This window comes from Suillus subalutaceus, assembly GCF_016647625.1.
Source record: "Suillus subalutaceus strain FC151 chromosome Unknown DFJ58scaffold_26, whole genome shotgun sequence".
Lineage (NCBI taxonomy): Eukaryota > Fungi > Basidiomycota > Agaricomycetes > Boletales > Suillaceae > Suillus > Suillus subalutaceus.
In genome coordinates, this window is record NW_024540275.1 from 109,097 (window position 1) to 128,891 (window position 19,795).

The window sequence follows — 19,795 nt, forward strand, 5'->3', positions numbered from 1 at the left end:
TACCGTGACTGTGGGTTTGATATCGCTGCTGCAGATTTCGTGTTCGTGACATAGAAGTACAGTACTCGTCCGAAAATTATCGGTTTCCAGAAGTTGTGTCACTTTCAAGGTACGAGCATTACTCCTTCAAGCCCATGCAAGACCCCGAAGAGCCCATCTTCATTAGTTCCAAGAGTTATTCTTTCGCTGACGTCGCGTCTCTTGCCTCCTAACAGTACTGCGGCTCGCTGCACCTTTATAATCAAGCATAGTCCAAGGGAAGATGAGAGAGAAATGAGCTAGCACAAATCTATGACAAGTGCAAAGGTATTTTCGAGGGAGATGCGGTCGGAGAGAGATGCGGATGGTCAGTTGTGGATGAATATTACATCCGGAGACATAAAATGAGACGAAGCAGGAAGGCAGGGATCTGCACTGGGCAGGGCGCGTGGATCCCGCAATATCCGAAAGAAGCAGCTTGTGCTCGGAGGGATTTGGGATCGACAACGACAACGACAAAAGGGCCTTTAGAGCGTGTTGAGTCCGAAAAGTGCGCAGACCGAAGGGTCCGAAAGGAAACGCTAGAATCCAGACTAGATGTAGCAGAAAAGGACGTGCGTGCGTGCGAAAAAACGGGAGAGCGACAGGCAAAAGGAGATGCCAGGCGTGGCAGAGGAAGAGAATGTTAATGAGGCCCCGATAATCCGATTCGACTCAAGTCGAGTCGTTTTTTGACTGGGGCGAACTCGTCCGATGTGTGCTTCAATAGAAGAGAAGCACGCGTGTGCTTACATTTAAAAGACATGTTTCTTGTGTCAACGTTTCAAGACTTCAACCTTGTAACTCGCAAGTTCGCGATCCGCTTGAAACGACCACCTGGACCAGGTCATAACCTTTGCGAGTCACATGGTCGTCGCGCATTGACCACAAAGCAACTGCAAAGACGCTAGTACTACCTACTAGTAGTACTTATCGATCATCAATCAGGCAGTCGGATGCAGGCGCCGATGAAGGAACGTCGTGTATATGTCGCAGTGCACGGAGGAGCAGGATATCATGGAGTTCTGTCAGAACAAAGTGTCAAGAGTGCTTTGAAACGGTAATGTCAGAAAACTCCTCGATATCATGTCAAACTCATCCGAGTCGTAATTACACTAGTGCTTGTGCTCGAGCTTTGCGGGGAGCACCACTAGACGACTCCTCTGCCCTTTCGGTTGTAGAGCGAGCCATAGCCGTTCTTGAGGATGATGAACACCTCAACGCAGGTACGAGTTCTCGTGGTTTTCACTTGCACATCACAATAACGTTCACTGTCTGATCTTCTTCAACCTTTTATCAGGTTATGGTTCCAATCTGACCATTGACGGCACTGTAGAATGCGATGCGGCTGTCATGGACGGCTTGTCAGGAGATTTTGGCAGCGTTGGTGCTGTTCCAGGTTTGGCGATCTCTACGACAACTTATCTTACTGGCTGACCTTGGAAAGGCAGGACTAAAAAATCCAATAAAACTGGCATCGACATTGTTGAGGCACTCCAGAGAACCCGACCCTCTTGGGCGCATCCGCCCCATGTGAGTGAAGGTGCCCCTTTCATGGAACGGGAGTACTGAGTCCTTGCGAGGACTCTTGTCGCATCCGGAGCATGCTCGTTTGCATCATCGCAAGGTATCCAGACCGTTGCTTCAAATGAAATGATATCGCCGCGAGCGACACAGGAGTGGCAGAAATGGAAATCGCGACTGGATCACCCTGTTGATGGTGACCCAGGAAACTTACCTCAAGATGCCATGCAGGACACGGTTGGCGCGGTGGCCTGGGATAACGAAGGCAATCTCGCTGCTGGTGTTTCAAGGTATGTCCTCAGACACGCTTCTAACAATTGAAGAGTCACAAATGGTACCTAGTGGTGGACTACTTTTAAAGTACTCTGGTCGTATCGGTGAAGTAAGTCTACAGGTAATATGACACGATGTGATGGTCGAGACTAAACTGGACAGGCAGCTACATTTGGAGCCGGGTGCTGGGCACAGCAGTCGCGCAGTGAGCGTTCTGGGATGGCATGTAGTATATCTGGAGCAGGGGAGCACATAATGCGAGGCGGGCTGGCCCGTGTGCTGGGCGAAGCCTTGCAGTCCCAGCAATCAGATGATAGCGAGCTTGATACACATCACATATTGCTTCGAATATTAAACCAGCAATTTACTGGTAAGCTTGCGAACTGCAGGTATTCATTTTACTCAACAAATCATGGTCGTTATAGAACCAATGCGTCAACGAGGGGAGCAGATGCCAAATGCAGGGATTTTACTGTTGACAAAAGAACAAGGCGAAGATGATGAAGCAGTGCGCAAGTCATTTCCATAGCTTCTTATTTGTTCACCAGACATATTTATTGCACAGCGAGGTTATGGTGCGCGTTCACCACAGAAAGCATGGCGGTCGCGTACGCAAGCACCACCATACCCTCACCCAAGGTAATCACAAAGCTAGTGGTGTACAAAAATGATGGGTTGCTGATTATGACAATATGCAGGCATCCATTTTGCGTCGTCCAGTATCGACTGGCTCCGCCGTAGATGCAGACAAATCGTCAGTATTCATAACTGCGCTGCCCATTCATCGGTAGCGTCGTGCAGCCTCCATGCGGAGAGTAATATTGTGTCAACGGACGCGATTATCATCTCGGTACATAACTCTTCACATGGTGCGCCGTGATGTGAGGGTCATCTCCCCATTGTCATCGGAGATTGGACATCCCATTCGGTGGAGTGGAAGTTGGACGAGGCGATGCTGCGTTGTTCAAGTTGGCCAGCGGAAGCCCTATGCGTGAATTTGCAGGAGTGATGGTGGGGCGAGCAGCATTGAGTCGTTTGAGTGTATTAATTGGGAACTTTGTTCTGTGTGTCCGTCAGGATTAAAGTGGGCAGCTGGGGAACGAGGGTAGCTAACCTGCATGTGGAACAAACTGGGAGTGGTTGACAGAAAACTGCAAGATCACAGGCCCCTTAGAATTCAGTGACAAAACAGTAAAGATAATGCGTACTAGATAAACAGACAGAGCACACAAAACCGATGTCTACAATGTTCTTGTGGCAGAAGCACGCAGCGCGGAAGTCAATCTTGTCTTGCTTTGGTACAGCTAGAATCTTGCGGATGGATGTCGGTGACAGGAAAGACATCTGCGACAATGATAGCTGGTGAACAACAGGATATGGCAGGCGATAAAATAAATTTACAATCAGATATTGCAGGAGTGCATCTCTGCGTTCGAGGTAGATGTAGGACCCGTTCGTCAGGTGGGCTGCTTGCTGCAGAAATACGGTATCGGGCCCATAAACCTTGCACACGTCAATTGTCACTTTCTACTCCGTATCGCAGTCAGTCAAATAATATGTTGCTGAAGGGCGTAAGACATACCAGTTTTTGTGCGGAGAAGATAGCGTTCATAATCGGGATGTACGAAGAAGACAAGTCAGGGGAGACTGAAAGTATCAAAATGCGAGGGTCGTGGACGATTGACGGGTCCTCTGCGACACCGGCCGTCGTTGATGAAGGATGGGTGATGCGGTTGATGTCTGTCTATAAGTTAGGTCGCTGCTAGCCACACATTCCCCTTCACGCACAACACAGTGCCTTCGTCACAGCGCCTACCAATGCACATGGAGCTGTGATGCAAATGAGATGACACAAGCAGATCAAATGTCCGTTACTTACGTTCCTCCTCAAGCTCTCCGATAGCATCGAACTCATTTATTATCCTCTGTACGACTGTCGAGTCCACAAGCTTGAAAGGCAGATACGAATTAGCATCCAAAGAGGGCGCGTCGTCTGACAGCAGCTCCGTGGATGAATAGAGCAACACACTGTTCGTCCGCAGTTTATAAACTTCCTACTGCTGAGGATAAATCTCACCTCTTCCCAGGAAGCGCGCCAAAGACTACAAGTGAGTTCTCATGCTTGGACGCGATATGCGCGTTCAGAAATGCGAGGAGCTGCGAGAGGAACGTCTCGATGGAGAGTGGATACTGATTTGAAGTTTGCGCAGAGAGGTGCCATTGCGTTGGAGATAGGTCTACTATCACAGATAAATGGGATGCTTTCTCCATCGCTGAAACTTGAAACAACAGCACTAGTACTTTAGTCCATGTTCTTCAGAGCCTCGATCTCAGCTGCAAACTGGCAGACTCAGAGTTGACTCCGAATAGCTCACGGTGCCGATTATTTCGTTCACGTGACTCAATGCACATCCTATCAGCTGGTCAAATAAAATATTCGTTCATCACCTGCAGTTAATTATCTCAAGTGCATGATATTCGCAATGAATATGATATTTGTCATCCAGTGACAGCGCTGCTGGTTTCCGACTCACCCAGACGTGAAAGGAATTATCGGACCAGTAGTACTGGGTGACTATCTGTGGCATTTAGAATCCTAGATTTTGATCCAAACCTTAAAAGTCGGAGTGTCGTCTCGTACCTCGTCGCAATCGAACACCATCTGAATCTAGAAGGGGGGCCTTACTCCCCCCTTCTAGATATCACTTTATAACTGGGTGTTTTTGACATACAGATTGACGTTTGACGGCGGTACGTCGGCACGAGGACTTGTTTAGATTTAGAACGACGTTCTAAACGCTGCGAAAAGTTATCCACTCATCAATCACTCAGAGTTGATTAATTTTGGCTCAGAAGGCCGCCGCTACGTTGGAGTAGAATGTTATTCCGCTGAAGTGCAAAAATGAATCAAATTAATCTAGAACCGCATACTTCCTTAGGCTGTCTGGTATGGTGTGCCCTAGCCCATTCGATTCTAGCCATTTCTTTGAGAATAAGCGGCTCGGGTACCGGTGAGCGCCATCGCACAATATCGTCACAACTTTAGACTCTAGTGGACAAAATTGAGTTTTGGCTTGGACATTGAAATATAGTTAACCCGCTGTCCTTACCCTTCCCTAAGCTCTGCAGCTGCAACGACATTCAGCGCTGAGGAAGCGCTTATGTACAAACTTTCTGTATCAAGAAGTTGATATGACATGAATATCGCCTCCTCGTCCCATATGATGTGAAGTGCCCCCGTAAGATAATTGACAAAAGTGCCCAAATTACTTGTGCCACGACCCTGACTGATCTCTGTATGAATGTGACAAGGACATGGTGGAGTGTTCAGCTATCACGATCACAACAACACGCAGGGAAGTCTGACCTTCTGTGACGGAACTTAGAGAACGCTCGACGAGATTTCCACCGGAAGTTACGTATTCGTATAAGACGCTTCCAGGTGAATCGACGAGCCATATTTGCGTCCTGCTGTTGCCCTTTCCTTCAGATACTTGCCAACTCCAGCCAGAGTGCCGCCAGTACCGCTTGCACAAGCGAAGTCGTCGATCTCACCCTTCGTCTGTTCCCATATTTCGGGCCCAGTAAAGATATAGTGGGCGTACGAATTCGCGGTGTTTTCGAATTGGTCTATCCATATGGCATTCTCGAGCTTTTCAGCGTACTCCTTCGCCTGGTGATTGTAACTCAATGGGTTCTCGTAGGGAATCAGCGCTGGATAGACCTCGGCCCCGAGCATCCGGAGAAGGTCGATATTCTCTGAGTACCAAAGCATCAGCGACAGTAACCAGATGATTGCACTTACCTAAGTGTTGGGCATGAATATCACACACTCGTAGCCCCTGGCTCTACAAACATGTGCAAGGCCAATACCAGTGTTGCCTGCAGTACCGTCGACAACGGTTCCACCAGGTTTTATTCTGGATACATCCTCAACACTGAATGCTGTCATGAAGCACATTATGCCCACTCAATGACCCTTGTTTTCCACATCCTGAATTATGCTGACAGCAGCACGGCCTTTAACGCTGTCCCCGGGGTTTTGGAATCCGTATATTTTGCATCCTGTCAGCTCTGAAAGTGTTTTGAGATAGATCTAATCGCCGTTAGAGGGGTATTTCACTGTCTTCGCAGATGGATCTCCTTACCAATGGAGTGTTTCCCACAGAACCAGTGAAGCCGTTGACAGCGCTGTTGTTTGTCACAGATTCTCTAGTTTGCTGAACATCAATCCGTTGTGAGCTTGATTCCATCGTGTGATCTAGGGTTAGACCGAGAAAATATGGGGAGTCAGATTAGACAGATGCAGATGGTGGGAAGCGAGCACGACATGTCGACGTCACCACGTCACATTCCTGAAAGTCAGCGGGCTCGCTACGAGGAGTCTGCTGACTCTCGCACACCATCTGTGAACTCAACCAATGGCCGCTTGTACTTACTTTATCTTGTGGGATGATATTCGCGTTCTGGTACCACAAACGCTTGATCATGGTCTCGTGCGAGGGGCACCGATTTGAAATCGACGTTATTGGATCCGTTCTGTGGAGCATGAAGATTTCGGATCTCGTCCAGAGTTTTTGGTCCATATTATTCATGATCCATCATCCAGGGTCATAGAGTTCAACGGACAGTGCCACCATATTCGGGCGAAGGGGGTATGGTAGAATGGAACCGGTGATGATCAAGGCGCTCAAAGAAGGTGATCATGGGGTGGGACAGAAGCGCGGTGCTGAACATGCCACGTCGTTAGAGCGATAACCCCAGCTTTGGGACAATCTAAACGACCTGAAAGAGTATCGTTGCAAAATTAGCGTGGCGCGCAATCATTCTTCGTAACATGGGTGTTAGAGGGTCCTCTGCTTAAAGGGACGAGAAAAAACTCGAAAATTGATGTGTTCATCGTTGGGGTCAGTGAGCAAGCTATATTGGCGACAGCACGTGACCAAAAATTGAATTACAAATAGTTCAGCAACGGTGGCGGACCGCAGCGGACGGCCGTGAAGGACTAAAAAAGGTGTTGCAGATCAGTGCAATCCCATCGAAGGTCGGCCCTGGTGGAACATTCGATGCGATGTTGCCGGATCTAGTAGGAAAGTCGCCAAGGCCTCGTTCTTAATGGGCATTAGGGAAGACCAATGGTTTAGTCACCGCCACGGAACAGTGAGCGGCCGCATGTGTATATTATGTGATGAGCGCCGGTGATGTGGTGAGTGTGACCCAAGATGAGGTATAGGTTCCGCAGCGCGGCGATGAAGGGGCATGCGTAAAAGGCGAGATGATTGTTCATTGGATGGCTTGGCACTGGAATTATATGCTTCGACGAACACACAGGTGCCTGAGAAAGGCATGGTGTGGGGAGTAACGTGTTATACGATTTATTTACTAAAATGACCACGGTCAACAGGTCCTATAGCGATCATGACGTGACGTGGGTGTGCAAGATAAGTATCATTATCATGTTCCATTGGACTCGGCGGCGAGCACTGCAGGCCGAGGAGCGTGGTTTTGGCGGAGATTCGATGGCCATGGGTATTTCTGGTGATCAAGGCAGGGTTTATGATCAGGCGAATCAAGCTGAGAAACTACGATATCCACGCTTGACGCAGGTAGTTGAGCAACATCCTGGACAGGTTAGGCTGACTGCGGTAGATAACAAGGATGTGCTTGATGCGGTTGTTGAGAGCCGTGACCTGGGTGGGATGATGCTGTATTCGATGGGCGTTGCTTATCCGAAGACCGCCAGGTTCAACAACAAGATGAGAATGGCGCATTAATTTAACCATAAACTATTCATAAAAATACTCAAAAATATGTCTAGAATAATAGAACTTTTATATCAAATTACATTCAAAATTAAATTTTTGACAAAATTTATTCCAAAATGTTATGCCCCAACCCGGATTTCACCAATGCCATGAGCGGTGACGATGGGGCCTTGCCCGGCGTTGTCCGTAGCGATGGCCACACGTGTGAACATTTTCGTCAACAAGATCCTTGACGACCTCTTCCCTCCCCTCTCTACCCCCAACCACATCCTCTCCCTTCACTGTCCATCACAGCGTCGACACCATGGCGCTCAATCCCGACGCTCTTAACCTCAATTACGACAGTGATGACTCTATGCAGGTTGATTCTGAAAACGAACAAGTCAACAATCTTCACACTCCTGTCGATAATGCTCAAGACCCAGACGCAGATGCTGATGGCGATGCAGAGGACGTCGATGACACTACCTCTCTCGCTATTGCTGGGCCATCTTCGTATACCCCAAAAGGCTCCGTAAGTCTCATATGTCATATGTTAGTAATTCCAATTTTATTCAAGATCATCTACATTTTTCAAAGGATGTCGAAGAGTCGGTATGTTATCTATCATATCTTTTCCTTCCGAGATCGTTGACCATTGTACCCAAGGGGTACGAAGATAACGTCGAGGAGGACGAGGAGGACGAGGACGATGGCTCCTATGCAGACGACGAATACGGTAAAAAGAAAGCTCCAAAGAAGAGAAAAAAGAAGTCACAGCCGTCATCGTCGGCACCAAGACCTAAAGGTATGTACCCTGTTTCCACAGTGGAGCTCGCGCTTAGCTTTTGTACAGCCATCTCTCGGAACAACGACTCAGATTCAGATTCAGAATATGGTTCCAGATCGAAAAAGAAGAAACGGCCTCGTGTTTCTGGAGACGAAATCCGCGTCTCTAGCCGAGGCGGCAAGATTCCCAATTATACTGATGATGTCCAAGCTCTCGCTGAGCTATCAGAAGAGGACGTCGATCAAGGATACTATGCCGATCCTATCGTGCAGTTCAAAGAGGAAGATGAGATCGAGTCTGTCTTGAGTCATTGCAGAGATGAGGGCCGTGAAGACGATCCTGAAGATATCTGGTTTGATAATGTTGTAAGTCCCAGAATCATTTTGGGCAAGCAGATTGTTGTTGACGTGTCACAAAGCGTTTTCACATCAAGTGGAAAAATTTCTCGCATTTGCACAACACCGATGAGACCTACGAGTTCCTCAAACGCTTCAAGGGCCTCAAGCGTGTCGACAACTATATCAAAGCTTACAAGATGTACCAGTCTCGCCTCAACGCACCAGGCATCTCCCAAGAAGATGCCGAGGCATTACTTCTCGAAAAAGAACGCGAGAAGGAAGAGCTCGAGACCTATAAAGTTGTTGAACGCATCGTCTCGCACCGCGATGGTGCAGATGGCACGACAGAGTACTTCTGCAAATGGACTGGGCTCAATTATGAGCACTGTACATGGGAAACGCAGGAGGAAGTGCGCCCTATCGCCAAGGCCCAAATCGAGGCATATCGGCAACGAGAGGTCGAGGCAAAGTTCCCTTACAAGAGCATTAATTATCCGCGTAACCAGCGGCCGTCATTCCAGAAGATTGAGAAGGACCCCGACTACATCACCTCGACGGGTGGTGAATTGAAGGACTTCCAGGTTACCGGATTGAACTGGCTGGCATATCTATGGAGTAAAGGCGAGAACGGCATCCTTGCTGATGAAATGGGTCTTGGAAAGGTATATTGGTATTTTTTGCCCTTTCAGAATGCTAAAACGTTGTGCGCAGACCGTACAGACAGTGTCTTTTCTGTCCTACCTTTTCCATGACATGCACCAATATGGTCCATTCCTTGTCATCGTTCCGCTTTCTACCATTACTGCTTGGCAATCGCAGTTTGCGGCGTGGGCACCTGATCTGAATGTCATCACCTACATAGGAACCGCCCCTGCTCGTGAGGTCATTCGGACGTACGAATTCGGCCCCTCCAACAAACGACTGAAGATGAATGTACTGCTGACCACGTACGAGCTTACTCTCAGGGACGCAAAGGAACTTGCGGACATCAAATGGCAGGCGCTTGCTGTTGATGAGGTGAGACATAGATGTAGAACGTCTTAAAATAATCACTAATGACTGTTTCAGGCTCATCGGCTCAAGAACTCAGAAAGCCAGTTGTATGAGGCTCTGAGGTCCTTCCCTGCTGCGTCAAAGCTATTGATCACCGGTACGCCACTGCAAAACAATGTCAAGGGTGCGTGTTGCTACAACTAGGCTTGGCGATTTTTGCTGACGCCACACCGCGTGCAGAGTTGCTTTCATTGATGCACTTCCTGATGCCTGAGAAGTGTATGTTTCATGTTGTATTCTTGTCATTGTGCCTATGGCTGATGAGACATTGTTTATAGTCGCTTTGACAAACGAATTCGACCTTAACGACGCGGACCACGAAGCCAAGATCAAGGAACTGCATGAACAACTCGAGTCTCTCATGCTCCGCCGGCTCAAACGTGACGTCCTTACTTCTTTGCCTACGAAGAGTGAGCGCATCCTTCGAGTAGAAATGTCTGCCCTGCAGACGCATTTCTACAAGAACATCCTGACAAAGGTAGGCTTACGTTTGGCTAGTTATCAACTCTCGCTAACCCTCAATTAGAATTTCCAGGGGTTGGTGAAGAGTGCAAATGGGAACAACAACATCAGTCTCCTGAATATTGCGATGGAACTCAAGAAAGCTGCGAACCACCCTTATCTCTTCGACGGTGCCGAAGTGCGCACTGATGTTAGCGATGACACTCTCAAAGGCCTTGTCATGAACAGCGGAAAGATGGTTCTCCTCGACAAGCTCCTTGTACGCCTTCGGCAAGATGGTCATCGCGTGCTCATCTTCAGTCAAATGGTCCGGATGTTAGACATCTTGAGTGATTACATGAGTCTTCGTGGATACCAACATCAACGTCTGGATGGCATGGTCGCATCAGATGCGAGAAAGAGATCAATTGCGCATTTCAACTCACCCGGATCGCCCGACTTTGCTTTCCTGTTGTCAACCCGTGCAGGTGGTCTTGGCATTAATTTGGAGACTGCCGATACTGTCATTATCTTTGACGTACGTGGGTCGTTGTATGACATGGCATGTATGACTGACATCTTTGCAGAGCGACTGGAATCCTCAAAACGATTTGCAAGCCATGGCACGTGCTCATCGCATAGGTCAAAAGTCTCATGTCAGCGTCTACCGTTTCGTTAGCAAGGACACGATGGAAGAGGACGTACTCGAAAGGGCCAAGAAAAAGATGGTATTGGAGTATGCCAGTGAGTAATAATAGCTTGATCCGATTCACATCTGATCTCATTTATATCATGTTAGTCATCAATCAAATGGATACTTCACAGGCGCATCTGAGCTCCAACCCAAAAGGCGAGAAAGTCAAGGATTCCACGAAACCTGACAATCTCAGCAAAGATGAGCTCACCGCAGTCTTGAAATATGGCGCTCAGAAGATGTGAGTGACGATGTTCCCCTGATCCGGCGCTCCGCTCACCCTATTCCCAGGTTCGACAAGGACGACTCGCAACAGAACCAGAAGCTTGACGAGATGGACCTTGACGATATTCTCAACCGTGCCGAGGACCATGAGACAATGGCCGCTGGCGGCGATGGCGGTGCCTCACTTGGTGGTGAAAGCTTCCTCGCTCAATTCGCTGCCGTGAGCGACGTCAAGAATGACATGAATTGGGAGGATATCATTCCCCCTGAGGAGCGGCAGAAGTTTGAGAAAGAGGAGGATGAGCGGAAGGCTGAGGAGCTGGTTGCGGCGGAACTCAGAGATCGCAAGCGCACCCATGCACCTGTGTCCTATGAAGGCATGGACGTCGATCATCCTGCACCAGCACCTGCTCCGAAGAAACCCAAAATCCCAGGACCTCAGAGAAAGACCGCTAGTCAAAAAGCCATGGAGCTCAAAGAGCGAGACGTCCGCGTTCTTATTCGGAGTCTGCAGCGTTGGGGCGATATCCGTCAGCGTTACGACGTTATTGTGATTGAATTGTTACTTTCTCACAAACCAGAACTGACAATCCTTGTTTCTTATGTAGGTCAACGAATCTAAACTTGGCGACAAACACAAGGGCATGATCATGGACGTCTCCGACGAGATCATCGAAGTTTGCACGCAAGCTGTCGAGCAGAATAACCAGGAAAAGCGGGAACGTATGGCGGCAGGGGAGACCTTGACCAATGCCCAGAAGAGCAAGGCCGTCCTCGTTACTTTCCGCAATGTCGGGAACATCAATGCGGAGACCGTGCTATCACGGTACCGCGATCTGCGCATCCTGAACAATATTTTGGGCGAGTTCACTACGGAGGAGCTCTACAATTGGTCCATTCCGATTGAGAACATCAGACCGACTCTCAACTGGTCTGGGCGGTGGGGACCGCAAGAGGATGCGATGCTTCTTGTTGGCGCCTTCATATATGGGTTCGGCAACTGGGAGGCCATGGCGAAGGATGTGCGACTAGGCCTTCAAGGCAAATTCTTCTTGGAGGAAGGCAAGAAGGGGGAAGATGCGACAACTCGGCCGATCCCCAATGCCATCCACCTCGTCCGGCGAGGTGACTTCCTCCTTGGCCTACTTCGCGAGCATGATGAGAAGCTACGTTCGTACGAGAGCTCTTTACGGAATAAGGGTCATTTGAAGGGTTCGGCCACTCCTCCCCCAACAGCTGTGGCGTCGTCGTCGTCGTCACCTCCGATCGGCCGGAAACGGCGCGCGGAGAGCGAGGCCGTTGCGTCTATCGATGATGGTGGAGCGAAGCGACGCAAGAGACGGCCAACTCCCACCTTCACGGACTCCGAATCGTCGGACGAATGGTAAGTCTTGTGCTAGACCAAGTAGTGTACGGGTGCTGACGCAACTTTAGCCCATCGATGGATGAGGCTGCGACGAAGGAAGAGTTGAGACCAGTCAAGAAGCAGCTGGTAAGTAATTCCTTATGATGTTCGAGCCAACGTTAACTCCGTGTGTAGAAACAATTGAAGCTGTCTGGCGAGGACATGCCTCGCGACGACAAGGTTGCGATCCTCAAGGACTCTTTAGCTGCCATTGGACGACGCATCGAGATTGTTCTTCAGAATAAACAAGCCGCTGGAGAGGACCGAGAACGATGGCGTCGACATCTTTGGGCGTGAGTACGAAAACCTGGACCAGTTGTATCAATGTTCATATTTGATCGCAGTTTTGTGACGCTTTTCTGGCCTAAGAAAGTCAAGGCGTCAAAATTAGAGGATATTCACGCCAAAATGGTGATGAAGGAAGCTGCGCCACGAGCGTCGGCGGAAGCTTCGACCTCTGCCAAGAAGCCTCGCCCCAGTACAGGTGGCAAGAGCAATGGTGCACCATCTACCGCGACGAAGACCAATGGCAAAACCCATCGATAGTACTTCATTAATATTTTGTTCATACTCACTCTCATGCTTTGGATCTTACCCTCGTTCTTGCTTTCACGCTCTCTGGCTATCGCAATTAACTTTTTAAGATAGGTTGCAATACTCCTTATCCTTTATGACATGTATCAAATTATCAATTACATTTTCGATTCAGTCCGCAATGAAAATTTGATTTTTTGTGGCTCTTCGCAGTTTGTATTCTACATGAGTTCGAGGCACGAGAACGAAGATAGAATTAGGACTGCGGCAGCACTACGCCCCAAGGGCGAACTTTAAAATTTGCCCTGGAGCAGGTTGGAATGCCCGACCTCCTGCAAACCTTATGCTCTCCCCATTTTCCCCAGCCCTACCGTACACAGCTTTAGCCTACTGTCACATAAGCTCACTGTCACACCTGAGGCCTGCCAGTGCTAGTGAGCTTTGACCTGCTTTGAAGTTTGACATTAGTCGATTGATTGGTTCAAGTTGTCTGCTACTTCATTGCCTACTTGAAATCTCTTGCAATCATCATGCATGTCTGTCTCTTACCCCCAGAAATTCTGCTTCACATTTTCTCTATTTGTAAAGACTGCCAATCAATACGCCCTCGTGTTACACTTGCATCTCTTGCAAGGACATGTAGGACATTTAAGGAGCCTGCGCTCGATATTCTTTGGGAAAACATAGATGGGTTCAAGCCACTCATCTCATGCTTGCCTGGAGGTGTCGCCGTTATTATCAACACAGATATGGGAATAAACTGGGTGAGCAAAACATCTAAATATCTAAATATCTACACGACATGGAATACTCAATTGTTTCTTCAAAAAACAAATAGACACTCAAAAGACCTCTCCTGAACAAAGAATGGAGGATTGTTTATCAATATACACAACGTATCCACTTCTTTAGGGTCTGCCCCCATGACCTAGCCATTGTGGACGATCGGGTCATTCAAGCCCTCATGTCTGCACCATCACCGCTCTTGCCGAACCTTCGTATTTTGAATTGGCACGATGATGGAGAACGCTTCTTCCCGTTGTTGCGCACCCTCCTTGGGTCAACTATTACATCGGTGACGCTGATGTTTGATTCACCGCCACCCTCTTTTGCCAAATCTGCTTTGTTAACTTTCCTCGGAGCCCGATGTCCATCCATCCGGGCACTTGACTGCGCATATAGCGGCGATTCTGAAGAAAGTTCAGATGCAATATTCGAAGCTCTATGTGGCTTACAGGAGCTCCGCCGTCTTAACACAGTGATTCCCAACACACAAGCACTTCTTTGCTTGGCTACTTTACCGTCGTTGAAGTATCTACAATTCAGCCTGGCGACGTACAACATCAACGAGACACGACTTAATTCCACCCCGACATTTTCCTTCCGACTCGATCAAGTGTTCATCAATACACCATCGCCATCCGTTTCTAGTCATTGTCTGAGAAACGTCTGTTTTCTCTCCTGTCGATCAGCGAAGATCTTCGTTGATTACAGCAATTTGGCTCCTGGTGTATACACTGACACAATAGCCCCGTATGATCCACTGGATATACCAGACTTCATCGTCTCCTTTTCGAAGTGCTTCTCTCCCACTCTTGAGAAACTCGAAGTCGAACTCGGCTACAGTTTCACCACCCCTTTCGCATCGGAATACGTAGTCTATGATCCCAGCTTTGTACTTGGCTTTGACGTGGTTGCACCGTTGCTGTCGTTTAGTCGCTTGACGAACTTGCAGCTCGATTGGATGTGCACGTCAGCCATCGATGACAGCTCACTCAAGATAATGGCCCAATCCTGGCCTCAGCTCGAGTATCTTCAGTTTGGATGCGAGGCTCGTTGGATGATCCCACCGTCTGCCACCTTCATAGGACTCGTCCACCTCGTACATCATTGCCCGCGCTTGTGCCGCATTGGTATGCCCTTTTCCGCATGCCCAGTTGACATCAACGGCGAGCCGTTCTCCAATACCATTCCCAACGAGGAGATCACCAAAATTGATGTGGCGAATTCTCCAATTGTCGATCCCATCACCGTGGCCTGTCAATTGCATATGTTGCTGCCCAAGTTGACTAGTGTGGACTTCGACTGGGATGATACTAACTTTTGGTCGCCATTAGCACGTGGTGAATGGACAAGGGTGAATGATTTCCTTCAGGTGCTTACTACGAGCGTAAAAATGAAAGAGATAATGAGCCAAAACCACAGGAGCTCGTCGGCCTGATGGACCCTGTACATATTGACTTAGAGTGACTTGGACACCTACACGTATACACTGAAATATATACCTTGCAACGTCTACATTTGGCCCACGTCAACGCAGAACTTTCGGTATGCATATATACATGTTACTTAGATGCAGATTAAATGCAATTGCAACTACATCTCCGACCAAGATGATATTTTAATTTGGAAGTGACGGCTCTCTGCTATGCCAAAGGGAACAGATCTAATGATACACAGAAGTCCTACAAAAGCCCCGAAGTAAATGAAGCAAAAATAGGCGGTGACGGTTGCAGGGTCGTAAGGTGATCTCTTCACAATGTTAGGTCTAGCCTCAAAGAAGGGTATCTTACTCACTCGTACTCATTATCGTACTTGAAGACGCATTGCAGACTTCAAGGTCCCGGAACTTTGTCTCCGATGCCTCCTTGGAACATCCACTGTAACCGTGGATTGTCTATCAATCACAACCTCCTGGGTTGTTTGTCGAGAGCGATTTGTATGCCGATCGACCTGATGTCTGTCTGAAGGTTGTGGAGGAATTGCGGCAACAGCAGCAGGCTGCAGCTGTTGCTTCATCGCAGTCACTAAAAAGCAACTACTTTGAACATGCGATCGAAAAGGTGCATGGATGTCCCACCTTCCAGGAATCTAGCATCCGCTTCCCGAGTAAAACTCTGCGTGAGAGCCGTGTACCTTTTCACCTGCCAACTCATCTGAGATACCCGCGCGACGTTCCCTTGCGACTCAGCCCACTTCTTTTCCTCCTTGAACCGCCGCCGCTCACTATCTGCAAGCGACGCCTTTGCGCGTAGCACCGCTAACTCGCGTTCTAGTGGGCTCATGGTGTGGTTGGGATCGATGCTAGAAGTCGAAGTCAGCGAAGGTGGCGTACGCCATTGCTGATCTGGCTCGTTTTTGCGGGAGCGTGGTGGTCGACTGGGGGGTATCATTTGGTACTCTGTGCTAGACTGGAATTTGACGAGACGCTTTCGTTTTGGGGTGTATGTGCTCTTTTTGTCATGAACTGAGTCTCCGTCAAAGTCGTAAAAATAGCCGTCCTCGATAAGTTGTGATAGGACGTCGGTGACCAGGACACCAAGGGCGACACCGAGCAAGGTGGTTGCGCACCTGGAGACGTCCTGGAGTATCATGAACTCGATAACGAGCCTGGCAGCGATGCCAAATGCAACGACGAACGCGAAATCAGGATATTCCATTAAAGCATAATATAGCGCAACGCCTTGGACGACGCCAAGAAGGATGACATCGCTGATGACACCCTCGTCAACACTGGCGTCAGCAGAGCTCGAAAACTTGTTGAGGGCAATGCGTACGCCCAGACCAAATAGTAGAGCAGGCGCTGTTGAGAATGTCATGGGAAAGACTTAAACAGTCTTATGCATTCGGACGGCGTCCCGACAGCTTTAGTATTCGCTTGTTGTTCAACTTCGTGTGAACCAAATGGGAATAACGTAGACCCAAACAATGCCGTTCGACAAATACAAAACAGGTGTTAGTCTTTCTGTGTCCAGGATGCAAAGAATATGCTACAAATTAAAGAATAGGAGAGAGCAAGGAGAAAGCAAGGTAAAATACATCATCGCGTATATACATCTTCGCTGTCCACGTAGTTTGCCATGGGATCTTCAGCATTCCGGCGTGTCATTCGATAAGCCTCTGCAAGATGATAGGCCATATCAGAAGGTGCCCAATCGCAAGGTATGAAAAATTAAACACATACCGAGCTCCTCCTCAGTAACATCGTGGCTACCGCTCTGCAAGCCTTTCATCTTCTTGCTAGATCGATCATCGTCCTTATCTCCTCTACCTTTCCGCTTCTTCTCCTCATTGATGGCCTCTGCTAATCGATCCTTATCGAGAGAGACGTCTCCTTCGCCTACTCGCTTCTTCGAGTAATTCTGCTCTATTCGGGCTCTCGCCTCGTTGTTCTGGGAAGAGGGCTCTGATTGAGCATTTGATGATGCAAGCAAGGCTTGGGCCGTTGAGGCCTGTGCGGCTTCCTTGCCCACTTCACCAGCGCAATATGAAATGTGGATGGTTGAATGGCAGCACGCATATCCCCAGGTACTACTTGAAAGGTCGTACCACGAGCCCCATACATCCGTATGATTATTGACGTAAACTAAACCGTGTCAACACCACATCTCGCACCTATCAGAAAGTAGAAGCTCACCATCCTCTGGATACTTTGACCGCACTTTAGCGCGTTCTTTCCCTTTAATAATTTGGCCAGTCCGCGAATATTCCACATAATCCTCCGTTTGCCCATTTATCAGCTCCCTTGGCACGTGTTCGAGGTACTCCTCGCCACCATACTTTGCTAGAATGCTGACTTTGTTGACATCCTTCATCATTTCCTTCTTCTCCTTGAATTCGTGGTGAAGAAGTTGACCTTGCGTGGGATTGGCGTTGAGATGAACGTCATTCCCTCGAGCTGCTGCTTGCCACGCGAAAAGCTGCAGTTCTTGAACTTCAGGAGCCTCGCCAGAGAATCGAAAGAAGTTATCCCCGGCAAATTTCGCCTGTCGTAGAAGACATTTAGGGCCGAATCAAGAAGAAAGCGTGAACACATACATCCTCAGCAGGCACATTCTTCATGGGAGCGTCACGCATTGAACGAGTCTTTGGATCGTAGTATGCGCTCTCTGGGTCCAAGTTCATGAGATATTTGGCGGTATCTTCTCGGATGCGCAGGTTCCGAACTGTAATGCGAGTCTTCGTGTCAAGTTTTTGTCCTACAGCATCTGCAAGCGTCGGCATATTTGTCGTCGTCGGCGTCTTCTTCATCGCTCGAACCAAAGTCAGGATCAGCCTCCTTTCCCTCCTTTTTTCCAGCTTTTGCCACCTTCCGCACCGCAGCCAAATCTGTTGTTGTTTGGTTGTCAATCTCCTCCTCCCTCAATTTCTGACGTGCTGCCTCAACAGCTTCGTACTCCTCATAGATTTTCTTGTGCTCTGCAGGATCATACCCGTTCCATCTATCCCTCTTCGCATCAAATCCCGTCGCTACGTCATGTATGATCTCGTCCGCTTGGATATTCTTGTTCGTGAACTTCGCCCCCTTCTTCCGAGGACGCTCAAGACAGTCCTGCTTCTTGTGGGTCATTGCGCCGCAATTTTCGCATGCGCCTTTTCGGTACTTCTTTGCAGCAGGTCCTGCTTTCGCACCACGGTCATACCAGTTGTCGAGTTTGTCTGCGGAGCGATCGTCGAATGGCCGACGTTGATGGCTTAGTGACGGTGCGCCGGTGTCAAGATACCACGGAGCCTGGGAGATGTATTCTGTGATGGAGGATAAGATCACTCGATAGATAATTCTATATAATATAAACTCACGAGGAATGTGAGGATTGATAGGCCGTCCCTCCTCGTCTAGAGCTGCAGGAGCAGTTCCAGCTTTTCTGGCAGCATCGAGGTCCTTTTGGCGTCGAAACTCCTCACGTGAAAGCTTTCCGACAGCTGAAATGAGTTAATTTGAGATGAACCCATTACTCGAAGAGTTTACATACCTGAAGATGAAGCCATTTTGTTGTGACCTTGGACGGTTCGTGAGGAATAACTTGAAAGTGCTTGTGTACGTAAGTCAATATCTTTACAAATTAATTATGGAAGTAGTGTCTCACGCCATTGGTGGCTCCAACTAGTGAATCCTTCTTTCAAGGGGAGACCGAGGACACTTGTGAGGAGGGACTTTGAAAATCAGTCAAAATCCTGCTCACGAGTGTCCTGTCACATATTCTTGAACCCTACCGCATCATTGGGCCCGGTCACCCTATCGATAGATGCGCCGGAGTCTTCTCTACAGAAAGAATGAAATCGCCGAAAGATCTGTCCTTATCCGTGTTGCGAGGATAGGCATGATACTTGATTACGCGCCTCGAACTACTCGCGCTATGATGGAATTTCTGTCCAGAGCACACAGGAAAAAGCGATGTCTGGGTCCACCCAGAAGAGCCCAGAAGCTCTTACTTCGCTGTTATCACACGAAGGCTTGGATTGCTGTCAGCGCAAAGCTACCTTCGGTTCCAATGCACATACTTCCTCGTATAATTTAAGTTCTGGCGAGTTCTCACATTCAATCAACTGTTCTAACTTACAATGTCTTGGTGTAGCAGGCCGTTATATGCGTTATCCTCTCGCAATAAATGGGGAAACGATAAGTTTTGGGATCGGATGAGCTCAATGTCATCAAAACGCATGTTCTCATGTTCACGCTGTCAGTACGTCCTTGAGTGAATTGAAGGTATAGTCACTATCGCTCATACCGTTCGATGAGTCGGTTGGGAAACTTAGTATGCCAATTGGCCATCCGTATAGGTATAAATATCAATTGAATTCCAAACCACTAGGTTGTATGTTTGACGTTCAGACAACGGTTCAGCGTTCAGTAGGTAGACTGCGAGCGCCGAACGTTGGATTTATACCGCCGATGAATATCTGATATATAATATATACTACTTAGCTATGGCGTGCAGGTCTACATGGGCGCCGGGAATAGATCTGTCAGCCAAC

The 19,795-nt window shown here is 48.5% G+C and overlaps 7 protein-coding genes across 7 annotated transcripts; 3 read left to right on the plus strand and 4 right to left on the minus strand.

Moving 5' to 3' along the window:
* Positions 1-986: 986 nt before the first annotated feature.
* DFJ58DRAFT_656895 (nucleophile aminohydrolase) lies at positions 987-2,606 on the plus strand (the record flags this gene model as incomplete). Its single annotated transcript, XM_041381945.1, has 10 exons — positions 987-1,078; positions 1,138-1,244; positions 1,319-1,417; positions 1,470-1,551; positions 1,602-1,832; positions 1,885-1,924; positions 1,978-2,185; positions 2,241-2,331; positions 2,385-2,454; positions 2,514-2,606. 10 exons carry the CDS (start codon positions 987-989, stop codon positions 2,604-2,606), a joined length of 1,113 nt encoding a protein of 370 aa, XP_041246415.1.
* Positions 2,607-2,859: 253 nt separating this feature from the next.
* Positions 2,860-4,086, minus strand: DFJ58DRAFT_656866 (TFIIH subunit Tfb4/p34; the record flags this gene model as incomplete). Its single annotated transcript, XM_041381943.1, has 7 exons — positions 2,860-2,984; positions 3,006-3,159; positions 3,217-3,342; positions 3,398-3,555; positions 3,604-3,645; positions 3,695-3,843; positions 3,893-4,086. 7 exons carry the CDS (start codon positions 4,084-4,086, stop codon positions 2,860-2,862), a joined length of 948 nt encoding a protein of 315 aa, XP_041246416.1.
* Positions 4,087-4,727: 641 nt separating this feature from the next.
* DFJ58DRAFT_715252 (pyridoxal phosphate-dependent enzyme beta subunit) lies at positions 4,728-6,068 on the minus strand (the record flags this gene model as incomplete). The annotated part of the gene is made up of 7 exons (XM_041384112.1): positions 4,728-4,862; positions 4,955-5,084; positions 5,125-5,286; positions 5,310-5,572; positions 5,645-5,760; positions 5,794-5,889; positions 5,939-6,068. The coding sequence occupies 7 exons, from the start codon at positions 6,066-6,068 to the stop codon at positions 4,728-4,730; spliced, it is 1,032 nt and encodes a 343-aa protein (XP_041246417.1).
* A 1,643-nt stretch (positions 6,069-7,711) lies between these two features.
* Positions 7,712-13,248, plus strand: DFJ58DRAFT_775533 (SNF2 family N-terminal domain-containing protein). Its single transcript, XM_041389442.1, has 17 exons — positions 7,712-8,094; positions 8,160-8,174; positions 8,229-8,367; positions 8,416-8,714; positions 8,768-9,349; positions 9,399-9,704; positions 9,756-9,864; positions 9,921-9,959; positions 10,019-10,218; positions 10,267-10,719; positions 10,769-10,925; positions 10,981-11,116; positions 11,167-11,650; positions 11,709-12,484; positions 12,535-12,592; positions 12,641-12,798; positions 12,850-13,248. Exons 1-17 carry the CDS (start codon positions 7,885-7,887, stop codon positions 13,049-13,051), a joined length of 4,323 nt encoding a protein of 1,440 aa, XP_041246418.1. The 5' UTR covers positions 7,712-7,884; the 3' UTR covers positions 13,052-13,248.
* On the plus strand, positions 13,217-15,331 carry DFJ58DRAFT_700440 (uncharacterized protein). Its single transcript, XM_041383574.1, has 2 exons — positions 13,217-13,803; positions 13,878-15,331. Exons 1-2 carry the CDS (start codon positions 13,570-13,572, stop codon positions 15,258-15,260), a joined length of 1,617 nt encoding a protein of 538 aa, XP_041246419.1. The 5' UTR covers positions 13,217-13,569; the 3' UTR covers positions 15,261-15,331.
* DFJ58DRAFT_775540 (uncharacterized protein) lies at positions 15,332-16,696 on the minus strand. Its single transcript, XM_041389443.1, has 3 exons — positions 15,900-16,696; positions 15,617-15,846; positions 15,332-15,571 (listed from the first exon to the last, which is right to left on the minus strand). The coding sequence occupies exons 1-2, from the start codon at positions 16,636-16,638 to the stop codon at positions 15,626-15,628; spliced, it is 960 nt and encodes a 319-aa protein (XP_041246420.1). The 5' UTR covers positions 16,639-16,696; the 3' UTR covers positions 15,332-15,571; positions 15,617-15,625.
* On the minus strand, positions 16,693-18,849 carry DFJ58DRAFT_775542 (Pre-mRNA splicing Prp18-interacting factor-domain-containing protein). The gene is made up of 7 exons (XM_041389444.1): positions 18,793-18,849; positions 18,620-18,742; positions 18,080-18,565; positions 17,858-18,027; positions 17,457-17,805; positions 17,004-17,405; positions 16,693-16,939 (listed from the first exon to the last, which is right to left on the minus strand). Exons 1-7 carry the CDS (start codon positions 18,806-18,808, stop codon positions 16,860-16,862), a joined length of 1,626 nt encoding a protein of 541 aa, XP_041246421.1. The 5' UTR covers positions 18,809-18,849; the 3' UTR covers positions 16,693-16,859.
* Between the last annotated feature and the right edge of the window lie 946 nt (positions 18,850-19,795).

Coding starts and splice junctions, on each gene's coding strand:
- DFJ58DRAFT_775533 (XM_041389442.1), top strand. CDS start 7,885: ATGGCGCTCAATCCCGACGCTCTTAACCTCAATTACGACAGTGATGAC. Junction 8,715..8,767: donor ATATCTGGTTTGATAATGTT/GTAAGTCCCAGA, acceptor CGTGTCACAAAG/CGTTTTCACATCAAGTGGAA. Junction 10,926..10,980: donor GATGGTATTGGAGTATGCCA/GTGAGTAATAAT, acceptor ATATCATGTTAG/TCATCAATCAAATGGATACT.
- DFJ58DRAFT_700440 (XM_041383574.1), top strand. CDS start 13,570: ATGCATGTCTGTCTCTTACCCCCAGAAATTCTGCTTCACATTTTCTCT. Junction 13,804..13,877: donor CAGATATGGGAATAAACTGG/GTGAGCAAAACA, acceptor AAAAACAAATAG/ACACTCAAAAGACCTCTCCT.
- DFJ58DRAFT_775540 (XM_041389443.1), bottom strand. CDS start 16,638: ATGACATTCTCAACAGCGCCTGCTCTACTATTTGGTCTGGGCGTACGC. Junction 15,847..15,899: donor GGATGCTAGATTCCTGGAAG/GTGGGACATCCA, acceptor GTTGCTTTTTAG/TGACTGCGATGAAGCAACAG.
- DFJ58DRAFT_775542 (XM_041389444.1), bottom strand. Junction 18,566..18,619: donor TATCAATCCTCACATTCCTC/GTGAGTTTATAT, acceptor CCTCCATCACAG/AATACATCTCCCAGGCTCCG. Junction 17,406..17,456: donor GTCAAAGTATCCAGAGGATG/GTGAGCTTCTAC, acceptor GACACGGTTTAG/TTTACGTCAATAATCATACG.